This window comes from Meriones unguiculatus, chromosome 2, assembly GCF_030254825.1.
Source record: "Meriones unguiculatus strain TT.TT164.6M chromosome 2, Bangor_MerUng_6.1, whole genome shotgun sequence".
Taxonomy (NCBI): Eukaryota; Metazoa; Chordata; class Mammalia; order Rodentia; family Muridae; genus Meriones; species Meriones unguiculatus.
Window position 1 is genome coordinate 116052885 of NC_083350.1, and position 14865 is coordinate 116067749.

Here is a 14865-nt window from a genome sequence, read left to right on the forward strand (position 1 = left end):
CTTGATTTCAACTTCCTCAATTTTGTTTTTGTTTGTTTGTTTGCTTTGTTTTTGTTTGTGTGAGAGTTTTGTTTCTTTTCCACCTTTTCAGTCTGCTTCACGGAAGCCTCTGACATTTAGCTTTTAAAAACCGTCTTGAGCCATAGTGCCATCTGGGCTATTTCATTCATCTTCATAATTTCAGCCATGTTCAAGATTACCAATCAATCTGTTTAGGATTTCATTTCTCTGAAATGATTCAAAACTGTATTTATAGCTTGGTGCAGGGTTATTTCGCCATCTGGAAGACTCCCACAGAGAAATCACAACCATCTTTCCAGAGCTACATTTGTAGTCTTTCCTCTTTGAGCTAGCCTTGGCTCACTGCAGTTACTTCTGAGTCTGGACCTTGTCCCTTTTTGGACTCCACAAGTTTCTCTACACTATCCAGAATAACATTTGTAAAACATACAAATGACCTATGTGTAGAGTGCTTACTGTGAAGCCTGTCTGTTACCTTTAACGGCCATGACCACATTCACTGTTCTACTGTCTTTTCTCTCTTTCATGGGGTTCTGATATTTCACTCACTAAAAGTAACAGACCACCAACACTGAACTTCTGTTTTCTAGAACATTATTGTTGTGTTGTATAAATAGTTACTTTTTTTACATTTTTTAAACTTTTATTAACTACACTTTATTACTTTGTATCCTCCCATAAACCCCTATTTCCTCCCCTCCTAATCCCACCTTCCCTCTCCCTTCTTCACACAGTGGACTTCCCAAGTCCACTGGTAGGGGAAGTCCCCCTCTCCTTCCTTCTGATCCTAGTCTATCAGATCTCATCAGGAGTGGCTGCATTGTCATCTGTGGCCTGATAAGGCTGCTCCCCCCTCAGGGGGAGGTGATCAAAGAGCAGGCCAATCAGATTATGTCAGAGGCAGTCCCTCTTCCCATTACTATGGAACCCACTTGGACACTGAACTGCCATGGGCTACATCTGTGCAGGGATTCTAGGGTATCTCCATGCATGGTACTTGGTTGGAGTATGAGTCTCTGGAAAGACCCCTGTGTTCAAATTGACACACACGGTATATACTCACTCATATAGACATATAATATAGGATAAACCTACTAAAATCTGTACACCAAAAGAGGGTGTACAGATCAGGAGGGAGGACTCTGACTAAAATGTTCTATCCCCATCCTGAAAGGCAAAGAGGAAGGACATCAGAAGAAGAAAACAGGAAACAAGTCAGGAACCTGCCACAGAGGGCCTCTGAAAGGCTCTGCCCTGCAGACTATCAAAGCAGACACTGAAACTTATGGCCAACTGTTGGGCAAAGTGCATGGAATCTTATGTAAGAAGTGGGAAATAGTAAGATCTGGAGAGGACAGGAACTCCACAAGGAGAGCAACAGAACTAGAAATATTTACTTTTTATGTGTTTATGTCTGCACCTACTCTGTACCTAGCTCTAAGATGGTAAAAACAAGCAAACAAACACTATTTGAAATAAGGCAGCTTTATAAATGAGCCATACTCAGGTTGTTGAATTCTCAGGTGGGCAGAGAGTTCTGAACACTCTTTCAGTCTTCAAAAATGCCAACAACGTGAAGGTCCTGTGCTATGAAAACACTTCATTGCTGTTGAATTGGCATTTTGGGTTTGATGACTATGATTAAATTTGGAAGCCATCCAGTGAGCTGAGCAATGTTTTCTACTTAGTCTTCAGAATTTCACATGTGTACACAATGTGCTTTGATCATACTGAAACTCCTGTTTTCCCTTCTTTTTATATCCATTTGTTCAGCAAACCATGACATCTTCAATAAGCCATTATTATAGTGCTCAAACGAATCAGTATCTTTGCTAATCAACTGGTAAACCTCTTCAGTGCTCCCTCGTACCTTAGATAAGCAACAACAGCCAAACACCACACTCCAAGTGCACAGCCATTGACAGTGATGGTTGTCTTAGGATATTAACACGTGTGTGAATCTACTCCATTCACTGAGCCTTCTAGTCAGGATACTTACTCAATAGTTAGAGAGTTCCCGAATCTGCATCTCATATCCACAAATCATTTTAAACTATATTTTGAAGATACCTAGGTTTCAAAACTTTAGTGTTATTTTCTATGTAATGTGAATGTTAATCTTAAAGTTCTGCATGATAATTAATTTTCTACAAAGACTCAAAGCCTTTTAACTCCTATTAAGAGCTTCTTTTCTTCTGCTAGGCATTGGAGCCCCAGGGTACCTAATCTGTCTTTTCTCCTTTTCAGCATAAATGAATTGAATAAATCTGTAATTAATTTGAATCCATCTATTAAAATAAACATGCATGCCAGACAATTTTAATTTAAAATACAGCCTTAAAGATAGAGACTAAACAGATGAGTTAATGTTTGCAAAACTGTAGTTCTACAGAGTACTGTGAAATTACCATGTTAGAAAAATTAACAAAGTAGACAAAAGAAAAGCTACAGTGAATATATAACTAGGTTGAATTAACTGGCAAACGTATGCCATATGAATGGATGTCTTTTGTTTATTATTTGAATTTTCTTATCTATTTCTGCCTAATAAAAACATATGATGATTATGAAGAATAAAGGAAACAAACTGTTAAGTACTGTTTGTTGAGAAAAACTTTGATTTAGAAGTAGTCAGTAGAAGGCAAACTTGGTGATATGACTAGAAATTTCCATGTGTTGATGCCAATTGAGTCTTTAATTCTACTTCACCCTTAAGGATTTTAATTTAAAAAAAAATAGAAATCTCTCCCTCAAGACACTGGTTAAATATATTGTGATATTCATTTTAATAGAATGCTGTGGTGGTTTGAATGAGAGACGTCCCCCATGAATTTAACAATGTATTTAAACAATGGATCCCTGGAGGGTGGTGCTGTTGGGGGCAGTTTATGTGGTAGAACCTTGCTGAAAAAATTATGTCACTGGGGGAGGGCTTCATGGGTTTCTAACCTCACCCCACTTCCAGTTTCCTCTCTGTCTGCTCTGTGTTTGTGTGTTTTTTGGCGTTCATGGTAATGGAAGGCTCTATGCATGCTACCAGAGGAGAAAGGGTTCCTGCTCCTGCCTTCATCCCTGCCACTTGCTGCCATGCCTCCCATCCAGAATGGACTCTAAGGCTCCTGGAACCACAAACCAAAGTAAACTGTTTCTCCCATAAGTCACTGTGGACCGTAGTGTTCTATTACAGCAACATGAAAGCACCCAATTCAAACACCATGGCTCTTGAAAAATACATGCCACTGTTGTTTGAGACAAGGTTTCCTTTTGTAGCTCAGTCTGGTCTAAAACCAATCTGGTCACAATCCTACCTCAACCTCTCATGGATGATTATGCCTGGAAATTTTAAGAGTGTGCCTGTGTGTGAATGAGCACGTACATATGCTTATGTGTGTGCATGTGCATACATGTGTGTGGAGAGTCAAACTCTTGGCCCTTGTTAAGCAAGATCCTATCACTGAGTTCTACCTATAGAACATAGACCATGATTTCTTAAGATTGGCTGTAGCCCTGGGTCACCCTCCAGCCTGTGCTTTCCCAGTATGCAGCATCATTGACCCGAAGACTGGTTTCTAAGAATTTCAACATTATTTTTTTTAACAAAACCTTGTTCAAGATGAGAGAAAGCAGGGAGAAAGTAGGGGGAAAAAAACAAAAGACAAAAATGCATTATTTACAGGAACAGTTTATGAAAATTTGATCCCCATTCTTCTTCCAAAAATGGCACAGGAAAGAGTTAAAAGTCCTTATTGATTTAGTTTGCCAAAAAGTTTTATTTTATAATATGCCCTTGCTAATCAGGAAATATACATACACAAATGTATGTGTATACACTGAAGGAAAGACTCCAGAAGGACGTGGTTTGAGAGAAGTAAGGGTAGGCAGGTGAGGCATAAATCGAGCAGAAGCTGTGGCCAGATAGCAAGACACACCCAGCAGTCAACACGGAAATAATCCAAATACCAAGAGGAAGCCCTGCATCTTAGAAAAGCACAGATAGAAGAAGGAACTTTACCTTCCGGTTCTTCACCTGTCATTCACAGGTCAGAGTTCTTCTTACAGGAAACTCTTTGCCAGACTCCTTAACCTAGAGCTCCGGGGCATTCATGAGCTGTAATTCTTTTTTTTTTTTTTTTATGCATTTCTTTTTTTTTTTTTTTTGTTCAGTGCATTCATAAATTTTTTTTAAAATTTTTCATCAATTACACTTTATTCATTCTGCATCCCCCCATAAGCCCCTCCCTCCTCCCCTCCCAATCCCACCCTTCCTCCTCCCTCTGCTTGCATGCCACTCCCCAAGTCCACTAATAGGGGAGGTTCTCCTCTCCTTTCTGATCTTAGTCTGTCAGTTCACATCAAAAGTGGCTGTATTGTCCTCTACTATGGCCTGGTAAGGCTGCTCCCCCCCAGAGGGAGGTGATCAAAGAGCAGGCCAATCAGATTATGTCAGAGGCAGTCCCTCTTCACATTACTATGTAACCCAATTGGACTCTGAACTGCCCTGGGCTATAGAGGTCCACAAAGAGCTGCTGGTAGAAATGGAGGAGGAAGGGAGTCCATCTTCTTGAAAATGAATAAATAAAGTAAAAGGCTTGGAGCTCCTAAAAACAGGTGAAAAACCAAAGCCTGGGCCTAGGCACACGATGCCTATGCTGTGAAGTTACTGACCAGATTTCTTAGCAGCTGGTAGAAGAGCAAGCACCAAGATCCAACAGTGCTCAGTGCTGTCAGATGTAGAAGGATGAATGTGATGAGCAACTCATTGGCCCAGCAGGTGGCTTGAGCACATTGGGAATTCACTGTCTGTCAGTCACTATTCTGGCTCTTTGACATGGCTAATCACAATAATAATAGTTCTGCTTCTGTGAATTGGTTTTCCCATTAGCACGTTACCAATAAGTCCCATTCCTTACGTTCTCTGGACTCCTGTGAGCTCCCCCTTACTATTCCAAGGTTTACTTTAGCCTCCCACCGTTCTTTCTCAGCCTCCTTCCTTAGACATTTTTATATGACATCTCAGTGGCAGAGATCTTTCTACTTAAGTATGGGTCCTGTTCTCCTTTCTCATATGGATTAGATTTTCAGATGTGCTCATTTTTTTAAACCACTGGTCTTTGGCACATGGTACACATTATTTAAAAACATTTGCTCTCTTGTCAGTCATCTGCGGAATCAAAACCACTGATCTCATGAAAGGAGAGAGAGAGAAACAGTGGTACTAGGAGCTGAGAAAGATAGATGGGAAAGATGGTGGCTAGACTAGATGACAAGCACGAAAATACAGCTAAACTGGATGGAGTACCCTGGTGTTCTAGAGCACAGCAGGTTGAAAATGATTTGCAACATTTGATAATATATTTTAAAGTAATTAGTATAGTTCAAAGGTTCACAACAGGAAGAAATCGCAAATTCTTGAGAATATTAAATGGCCTTGACTTAAGCATGACACCACGTTAAGCATGTACTAAATAATCATACTGCATTCCACAAATATGCAAATTAATATATTTTGGTAAAAATTAAAAAATGAAATATAAAGACTACCTTCAGCTGAAGAAATCTTTCTGTGAGTAAAGTCTTTTCCAAACAAGCATGAGGTCCTGAGTTTGGATTCCTGTAACCCAATTGTGGTACTTGAGTAGGTATGGCCCCCATAGATTCATGTGTTTGAATGCTTGGTCCATAGGGAATGGCACTATTAGGAAATACAGTCTTGTTGGAATAGATGTGGCCTCTTTGGAGAAAGTGTGTCACTGGGGGTGTGCTTTGAGGTCTCCTATGCTCAAGTTCCTCCCAGTGTAGAACACAGTCCCCTTCATCAGCCTGTGGATCAAGATGTAGAACTCTCAGCTCCTTCTCCAGTACCAAGTCTGCCTGCACACTGTCATGCTCCCTGCCATGATCGTAGTGGACTAAACCTCTGAAACTGTAAGTCAGCCCCAAGTAAATGTTTTTCTTTATAGGAGTTGCCTTGGTCAAGGTGTCTCTTCACAGCTATGAATCCCTACTTTAGACAACAACTAAATTCTAGAGAACAGCTCACGTGAATATATACATTTCCGTTTCATACACAGTCATAACATTGCATCATGCAGATTTACATAATTTATTCACTTTTTATTGGTGTGACTACAAAGCTTTCTAATTAAAATTGATAGCCTTGGGCAAATGCCATTTTGCGTTTGTATAGATGTGTTATCTAGAACGAATGTCCAATGTAGGATGGTCAAACCAAAACACCCCCCTAATATTAATATGTATTGCTAAACTTCCTTAAGCTTTCTACACTTTTTAGTCTTCAGCAATAATTCAAGAGAGATTTCTCTCCTCACACGCCTTTTTTTATTTTGCAAAGTATAATTAATCTTGATGCTTACCAGCCGGGTGGGAAAGCAATTGTACTTCAGCACTCATTTTAAATCTCCACCAGTACAATTTATTTCTCTCTGAACAATCTGCACACAGCCCACTTTTCTTTTGTCAGTCATTTTCTCACATGGTTTTCCAGACGCTCTTTGCATGCAAGAATGTTAGCCCTGTCCGTGACACATTATCATTCCAGTTTTACAGTTCTTTTGACATTTATTTTCACACAGAATCTGCTAGTGTCAAGTTTTCTTATTAAATTTATTAATCTTTACATGGAGGCTACTGTATACTGAGTTAAACTTAGAATGATTTTTTTCCCCTGTACACGATGACAATAAATTTCTTCACTATTTTTCTGTTAGAACTTCTATTGGTTCACTTCACATAAAATTATGGATTCCTTTTCAGTTTATTCTGATGTCAATGGATATATAAACCCAAAAAATTTTTGGTTCACATGACTATTCGACTGTTCCAATAGACATCACTGAAAGTCTGTCTTTGACTTTGTGCTGACTGGAGAGATATCTTGCACAAGCTTCCTATTCGTTCTCAGGTCTCCATGTAGATTTCTTTGTGTGTGTGTGTATATATATATATATATATATATATATATATATAACTGCTTAAAAAATGCTTTCTCTTTAGACTCTGTTGCCCAGAAGCAAAGAGTGTGTATGTCTCTTTTTGCCTTTGTTCTCATTGTTTAGAACAGCACCAAACACATCAAAGAACTTCAATGTGTAGTTATTTTATTTGCTGTTTATTAAGTACCAGAAGAATATTTCTCTGCGCCCCACAAATAGGTTTGATGATCACTTGATATTTAATAATAGATACTTAACAGAGAGTGGAATTTAAAAGAAAGTGATAGGTAACGTATATTACATACTTCTGTTTGAGATACATGATGTTTTATGTAAATTTTAATATATTTAAACAAAAACACTTCACTCAATCTATATGCAAATAATCACGGAAACAGAAATGTTCATATATATAAAGAAAATGCTTATATTAAAACAGACGAGGTAAATTATTTTTCATGTACAGTAGACGATGGGACTTTCCAGATATTACTCTTTCACCCATTTCTAAGCAGCCCTGTTGATCCAAACACCACTTAGGTACAGTATTCCTTAGAAGCATGATTTTTAAATGGAAACATTAGTGCTTGAAAACAAGTAACTTAGCTCAAGCTAACCCTAGACGATTAACCCCCAAGCACTGGATTTTCAATGAAATTTTAATGTCCTTTTATTGACATTGGCCTTCATTGTTATTCGCAATCACACTAAGGCATACTCTTTTTTTTACTACAGAAGAAACTCAAATAATTATATACTCCCCTGTAAAAAGAATTGGGGAATTTGCAAAGATCTCAGAGCAAATTATTTGCAAATGTCAATGATTCACTGTAGTTTCTAAAAGCAGCATCCCATTCTAACACTATGAATACATTCAGATAATTTTATATCACTTCACAACAAAGCAGCAGCTTTCATGGCAAAATAGCTCTCAGGATTCCTAGTGTACAGATATATCTAGAAGCAGTCCCCAGCGATAAATAAAGGAACTGAATGTTAAATAGTAACAATATAGTTAACAATTTTAATATATAAAAATATAGCTCCATGTCGTCCTCGACATAGTGAATGGCACTATGTTTCTCTGTTCCTTATTGATGAAATAACTATTATTGCATGTGTGGTATTCTAAAAGAATATTGGGCTTAAACTTTTTAATCTTACCCACTACTTTTTTAAAAATTTTTATTTGTATTATTAGTTACATTTTATTAACTCTGTATCCCAGCTATATCCCGTTCCCTCATTCCCTCCCAATCCCACCCTCCCTCCCTCATCTCCTCCCTGCCCCTTTCCAAGTCCACTGATTGGGGAAGACCTCCTCCCCTTTCATCTGACCCTGTTTTATCAGGTATCTTCAGGACTGCCTGCAAAGTCGTCCTCTGTGGCCTAGCAGGACTGCTCCTCCCTTGGAGGGTGGGGAGGTCAAAGAGCCTGCCATTGAGTTCCTGTCAGAAATAGTCCCTGTTCCCCTTACTGTGGGAAACCAATTGGTTACTAAGCTACCATGGGCTTCATCCAAGCAGAGGTTCTAAGTTATATCCATATATGGTCCTTGGTGGAATGTCAGTCTCAGAAAAGACCCCTGTGCCCAGATATATTTGGTCCTTGTGGAGCTCCTATTCTTTCCAAGTCATACTAACTCCCCCTTCTTTCATACTAACTCCCCCTTCTTTCTTCCCTGCACTCTGCCGAAGGTTTGGTTATGAGTCTTAGTATCTGCTTTGATACACTGCTAGGTAGAGTCTTTCAGAGCCCTCTGCGGTAGGCTCCTGTCCTGTTATTTGTTTTCTCCTACATCCAATGAACATCCCATTTGTCTTTCTAAGTGAGGATTGATCATCTTACCCCATGTCCTCTCTCTTGTTTATTTTCTTTAAGTCTATAGATTTCATTATGTTTATCATATCTTATAGGTCTAAATAAGTGAGTATATACCATGTGTGTCTTTCTCCTTCTGGGATACTTCACTCAGAATGATCTTTTCTAGATCTCACCATTTGCCTGCAAATTTCATGATTTCCTCCTTTTTGATTGCTGAGTAGTATTCCATTGTGTAAAAATACCACAATTTCTGTATCCATTCCTTACCCACTACTTTTTAATAATGGAAGATCCTGTGACTTTTTTTTATCACTTTGCTGTATCATCTACAATAAAAGAATATGAAATCATTTACAAAAAAAATTCTTAACATAAACTAGGCACATTGTTGCTACATATATTTGCAGAAGTCACAGAAATGTTATGGAATTGTCACATCTAAAAAAAACCATGAGAATCTGTAGTAACATTTCTAATATTTGTTGAGTTGTTCACATCTTACGGTTCTATGTACTGTTTCTAAGAAGCACAACTCACTATGTCTATCTCCGGACAGTTATAACAATGAATCCCATTGATAAGATTACATAGGAGAAATTAAAGTCTGCCTCGGGTTTGGACAGCTATGTAAAACTTTGCAAATCAAAACAAAATAATAGGACTAGGGACTGAAATGAAAGACATTCTGCAATGCCTTTATAGGAATATTTAAATTTGCCCCACTCTACAGTAATAAACGTGACGGCATTTCGGCTAAACAACTTGGAATAATTGTATTCATTAAAATAAAACAACAAATCTAAAATTGTACACATTTTGTACCTACTTTTATGTTGTCAAATCCCAATAGTGTTAAGGACATGTTCTTGCTGTAGAGTTTAAGTCTGACATGTGCCTAAATAATAACAATAAAAGTTAATGTTGCCTGACATGACACTCCTGTCCAGAGTTCTTCAAATGCAAGAGCTTAATTCCATTGGCACGTGCAGTCTATCGGTTCCTGGAGTGTGTACATAACTTCAGTGCCATTTCCTGAGCAATGCAGAGGCACTGTCAGGTTGCGCACTCCATTTTCACGACAGCACTTGCAGAACCTCAGGTGGCTTTCAACATTGATGTTATATATTGTAGCTGATGGGCACTTTCCATCACATGATGCAACACTAACCTGCAGGGGCAGATAATGAGAAAAGAAAGCTGCAAATTCAGCCAACACTGGAGACTATTTGATTTCTCCAGGGAGTTAGGAAGACCGTTCTTGAAATCATTTCATTCTCCAACCTTCTATATGTTTAAAGGATTGTGGAAATGCTAGAGTAAACGGGATTTATACATACACCAAAGGGTTGTTACGTGGCCATTCTGAATACAGCGGTGCTTATGTAATTCAGAGAATGAATTGAGCAAGCATGACTGAATATAAGGAATAACTTTATTCTAGCCTGATAATTTTATTGTCACTGGTGTCATGCTGTGGTGCATGTTCAGCAGAGAATTAAGCAGGCCATGTTAAAAAAAAAGGAAAGGAAGAACATGGACTACATCCTTTGAGTAAAATTCACAGCTAGAGGCAAAATGTTGTGACTACATGTAGATTGTGTTTCTCTCTTTAGATTGCAATTATCACTGAGAACGTTGATTGATTACGCTACGAATAACATACAATTCTTCAGGAACCGGATATTTTGATACTGGGGTACAGGAGCGCTCTCCAAGTGCCTTTCCTGCCTAGTTTGCCAGTGTCAGTTGTCAGAGATCCACAGATTTCCAGAAACACACACGTTCTTTATGTAACCAGTGTTACTTTCTCACTTACAGAGCTCTGGCTTACGCAGTCCTGCTTCTTTATGATTGATTTGATGATCACTTTCTGGCATATTCTTTCTTCTCGTTTGCCTGAAAAAAAAAAATGAAAAGAAAAGAAAATGCATGTATTCATCCAAAAGCCCACGGAAGGGGTGGGGAGATGTTTAAGTGGCTAAGAGCTCCTGCTGCTATTCCCGATGATGGAGTTCACAGCAGCCATATCAGATGGTTCACAACCCTTCGTCACTCCAGTTCCAGGGGAGCTGACACCTCTGGCCCCTCCATGACCACACTCATGTGAACACGTTCACACAGAGACACATAAATCTACACATAATTAAAAATAATAATAAGTAAACTTTAAAATTCCATGTAAAATGCTTCTTTAATTTAAAACATGAGTAGAATTAGATTGGAAAATCGATTTAAATGGTTATTTAAAACATATAGTCACTATAAGTTTTTTCAGACTCTGCTCTTAGATGTTGTATGTATAATATCTACTTTTCTCCTTCCATAGAGCTTGTATTTTCTAGATTCATAATTTTTTCATTTTTGCCTCGTTATCTCAAAAACATTATACACATGGAGTAATAAAATTGTAGATTTAACTATGATATGTGTAAATACATAATATGCAAAAATGATTAATTGGTACATAATTTGTAAATAAAAGGGAATATAAAACCACATTTTCTAAGTACACATTAATAATGCTAAGTATAAAAAGTAATTAATTGTGAGACATTGTAATACATGAATGAATCATACTTTGTTCTATGGCTCTGAAGTAATCTTTTACTATTTAAAAAAAAATACTCTATAGCCTTTTGGAGGTTGGTCGGATGTGTGTTACTGGCCCTCAAGATCTGGGTACACCTATCCTTGTTGTGTAAACCTGCCTGATTGGCTGATTGAACGACTTAGACCTGGGCAGGGCCGAATGGGGTAGGCATGGCCGAGGTGCCCAGGCTTTAAAAGACAGGAGAATCATGGGAGACAGACAGAAGGGAAGAGAGGAAGAAGAAGGATTCCACGATGGGTTAGCTAGAGAAGGAACCACGTGACTCGGAGGATAGTGTGGATGCAGAAAACACCAAGATAAGCAAGTATTTCCAAGATTATGGATGGAACCAGATAATGATGGTTAAGGCAGATGGCGATGGATGGGGGCTGGGAGATGCATGGTGAGGTTATTGAGACAGCATAGGTAAAATATCTGCCTGGCCCAAGGTAAATAAGGCAATTATAAAATCTAACTGGTACTTGTGTCTTTTTATTTGTGATAGCGGGTCAAATAATATTGGTGCAATAACATAGGGCTAATAATAAACATTATGTAGCCCAACACTCATTGTTTTATTTCCTACAACAATAGCCATTAGGACACAGTAGCATGCATCAATACGCAACTGAGTATTATATTATAATATATATACCCAAAGATATATATTTAACAGTGTTTGCTAGTGAGTTAAGCTTAAATCCGATGACAAAAACTAGGATTCTGACCTCCCCCTGCCATGGACTTGCTTTGTCACTTTAGAGAAGCCATTGACTCACTCTATTAGGTGTACTTATTAATGGAATGGTAAAATTACAAGATCAATTTTCATATAATTTATCCATGAGAGTCTTAGTTAAAAATACATGCTGATACGAAATTCCAACATGTAAAGTTAAGTTACTCTGGTTCAAGGAGAGATAGGTAGCTAAGCCTGGCTGAAATTAAACTGTCCTTGTCAAGGAAAAAAAAAAAAAAACAGAAAAAATATCTGGGATAACATTATTCATTGTTGGTTAACAGTATATTTTCTTCCTAGAGGTATTTTCTACGTATTCCTCACAGAATTCTTTGTAGTATATTTTGTGTTATCACAGTACCTTTAATATTCAAACTCCACAATCTCTACAACATAACCTAGTTGTTCAGAATCTCAGCTTGGGACAAAGCTTCTCTAATGGCAAAGCATAAACTACTTCACATTCCGTAACACACCAGATGAGAGAGATCAAAGCAGTTTGCCATTATTCTACAATGCAAAGATCTTGGCAGAGATGAACTATGCTGCGTCTCTATCCATTATTATCTTGTGGGATCCTTTGCTCTGAAGCTTGGTGTTCTAATCATTTCAGGAAGCTATACCTTCCTCCAAGGACTGACTCTGCTCACGTCTAAACAGGCTGAGGAGTAGCAGTGTGTCATTCATCAGTCACCCAGTTCTTCCCGTCTGCCCTCAGAAAGTAAACACACGAACTTTGTCTATTAGTTATCATGGGGTGGTATTATGGGGCCGATTACAATGGCCTCGACTTTGAATAAGACTCGCCTCTCTCTCATATCTAGAGGAAAGTTTAGACTCCAAAGCTGTCAAAGGAATAAGGAGTAAGAATAAATAAATACAAGCCTCTTTAGAATCTACAGCTAAATTTAATTGCTGTGTTCCTGATACAAGAGATAATCAATAAACCTTAGTTCCCATGTGATTCAGAGAATACTGAATGGATAATTGCTATTTTCAATTAGTAGAAAAAACTTATTGGATGCTTCATCAGATTCTAGTAATTAAAATGCACGTCACTCTATTCCCAAGTCACGTCAATATAGTTCTTTTCAATTAAATTGTGTCCCCCAAATCTTCTCAGGTTCAGTAGAGCTAGAAAATGTGATATTTATTTGGTCACAGGGCCTTTACAGAGGCACTCAGATAAGACTGATGTAAAATGTGGATTACAAAGCAACATGACTGGCCTTTGTAAAGGGGAAATTCAAAGAAACACACAAACACACACATACACACAATACACACAGAAACATGATACTAACATAAGTTAAGGACAGAAATTGTTCCCTCACTGAACTCATTAGAAAAGCTGGTTGTCAACGTCTAAGTTTGGGAACCTCAGAGCTATGAAACAATACATTATTGGTGCTTAAGCCGCCTGCTTTGTAAGACTCTGTGTTATAGCAGACCTAGAAAGTAACACAGTAAAAGGGATATCAAGTTGTAAAATGTTGAAATTTTCCTCTTCTTTCCTTCTTTCTTTTTCTTTTCTTTTCTTTTCTCTCTCTCTCTCTCTCTCTCTCTCTCTCTCTCTTTCTCTCTCTCTCTTGGAGCAGGGCTTATGTATGACTTAACTTTGGGCTCGTATACAATGGAACTAAATTTTAGCCCATCATCACCATTCACAAGAAATATGACTTGAATAAATTGCTTAACCTCTTTGAGCTGAAAATCAAAACAATTCCAGAATTTATTGAGGTATATTTTGTGCAAAGTAAATATTCTATCTTTATGAATTCATGGGATTTAATCCTTAAGGATACTCAGGATATTATTTGAGAAACACTTCAGCCCATATCTAAAATTCCATCCCTCTACAATGATATTATTAACCCAGATTATCCTATAATATTTTCCAAAGCATCTCTAGAAAAAAATTTAAATTGCTGCCTATTTAATTTCTCTTAAAACTCTTACTTTTATATTCATATAAGTTTATGCTTAAAAAAATAAAAGTGGTTTGCTACATGAATAGTCCTCTATTCTAATTTAATCTCAATTATTCAAAATCACCACAAAATAAACTTATAATTAAAACAAATAGAAAAGGCAGTACACGTATTTAACTAAGCCCCATGAACATTTCTAAATATAGGATTTAAGTGTAATTCACAGTTGGCGTTTCCCAGGAGTACAGACTCATAGATCTGTTCGAACTGTCTGAAGATATTATGTGCTCCTGAAATGTTCTTAGTGATGCCTCAGTTATCATTCTTCTCATAATCTACTGAAGTTTGTGCAGCTGAGCGTATTCCAAGCAAAGTGAACTTGAAATCCAAACCTATTAAAATCCTGGGCTAGAGACTGGAGAGGTGGTTGTTGCTAAGATGACTGGCTGTTCTTAGAGAGGGCTTTGGGTCTGATTCCGACACCCACACGATGGCTCACAACCTCTGTAACTCCAGCTCCAGTGGACCTGCCGCCTTCTTCCGGCCCCTATAATGACTGCATGCACGTGGTGCACAGAGACACATGCAGGTAAAACACACACACAAAATCTTTTAATTTTAAAGAAAACCCTAGGCTATGGCTTTTAGAAAATGCTGAAATAAAGAAATATCAAAAAATGACATGAGAATTTATCTAAATAAAAGTTTATGTATATCACGCAATATACAAAGGCTGGGATGACAGGCATATCAACCGCACAACACAAAATCACTTAAATGACAGACTTTATGGTTTTAGTTAAGAGA

At 37.8% G+C, this 14865-nt stretch overlaps 1 protein-coding gene across 2 annotated transcripts in view; it reads right to left on the minus strand.

Moving 5' to 3' along the window:
• Positions 1 to 9765: 9765 nt before the first annotated feature.
• The window catches only part of Otogl (otogelin like), a 151704-nt gene continuing 146604 nt past the window's right edge, over positions 9766 to 14865 (minus strand). For both annotated transcript variants that reach the window (XM_060376923.1, XM_060376922.1), the window contains exons 57-58: positions 10615 to 10694; positions 9766 to 9966 (exon numbers count right to left, since the gene is read on the minus strand). In XM_060376923.1, the coding sequence (XP_060232906.1) occupies positions 9766 to 9966; positions 10615 to 10694 (281 nt within the window). The remainder of the gene's footprint in view (positions 9967 to 10614; positions 10695 to 14865) is intronic.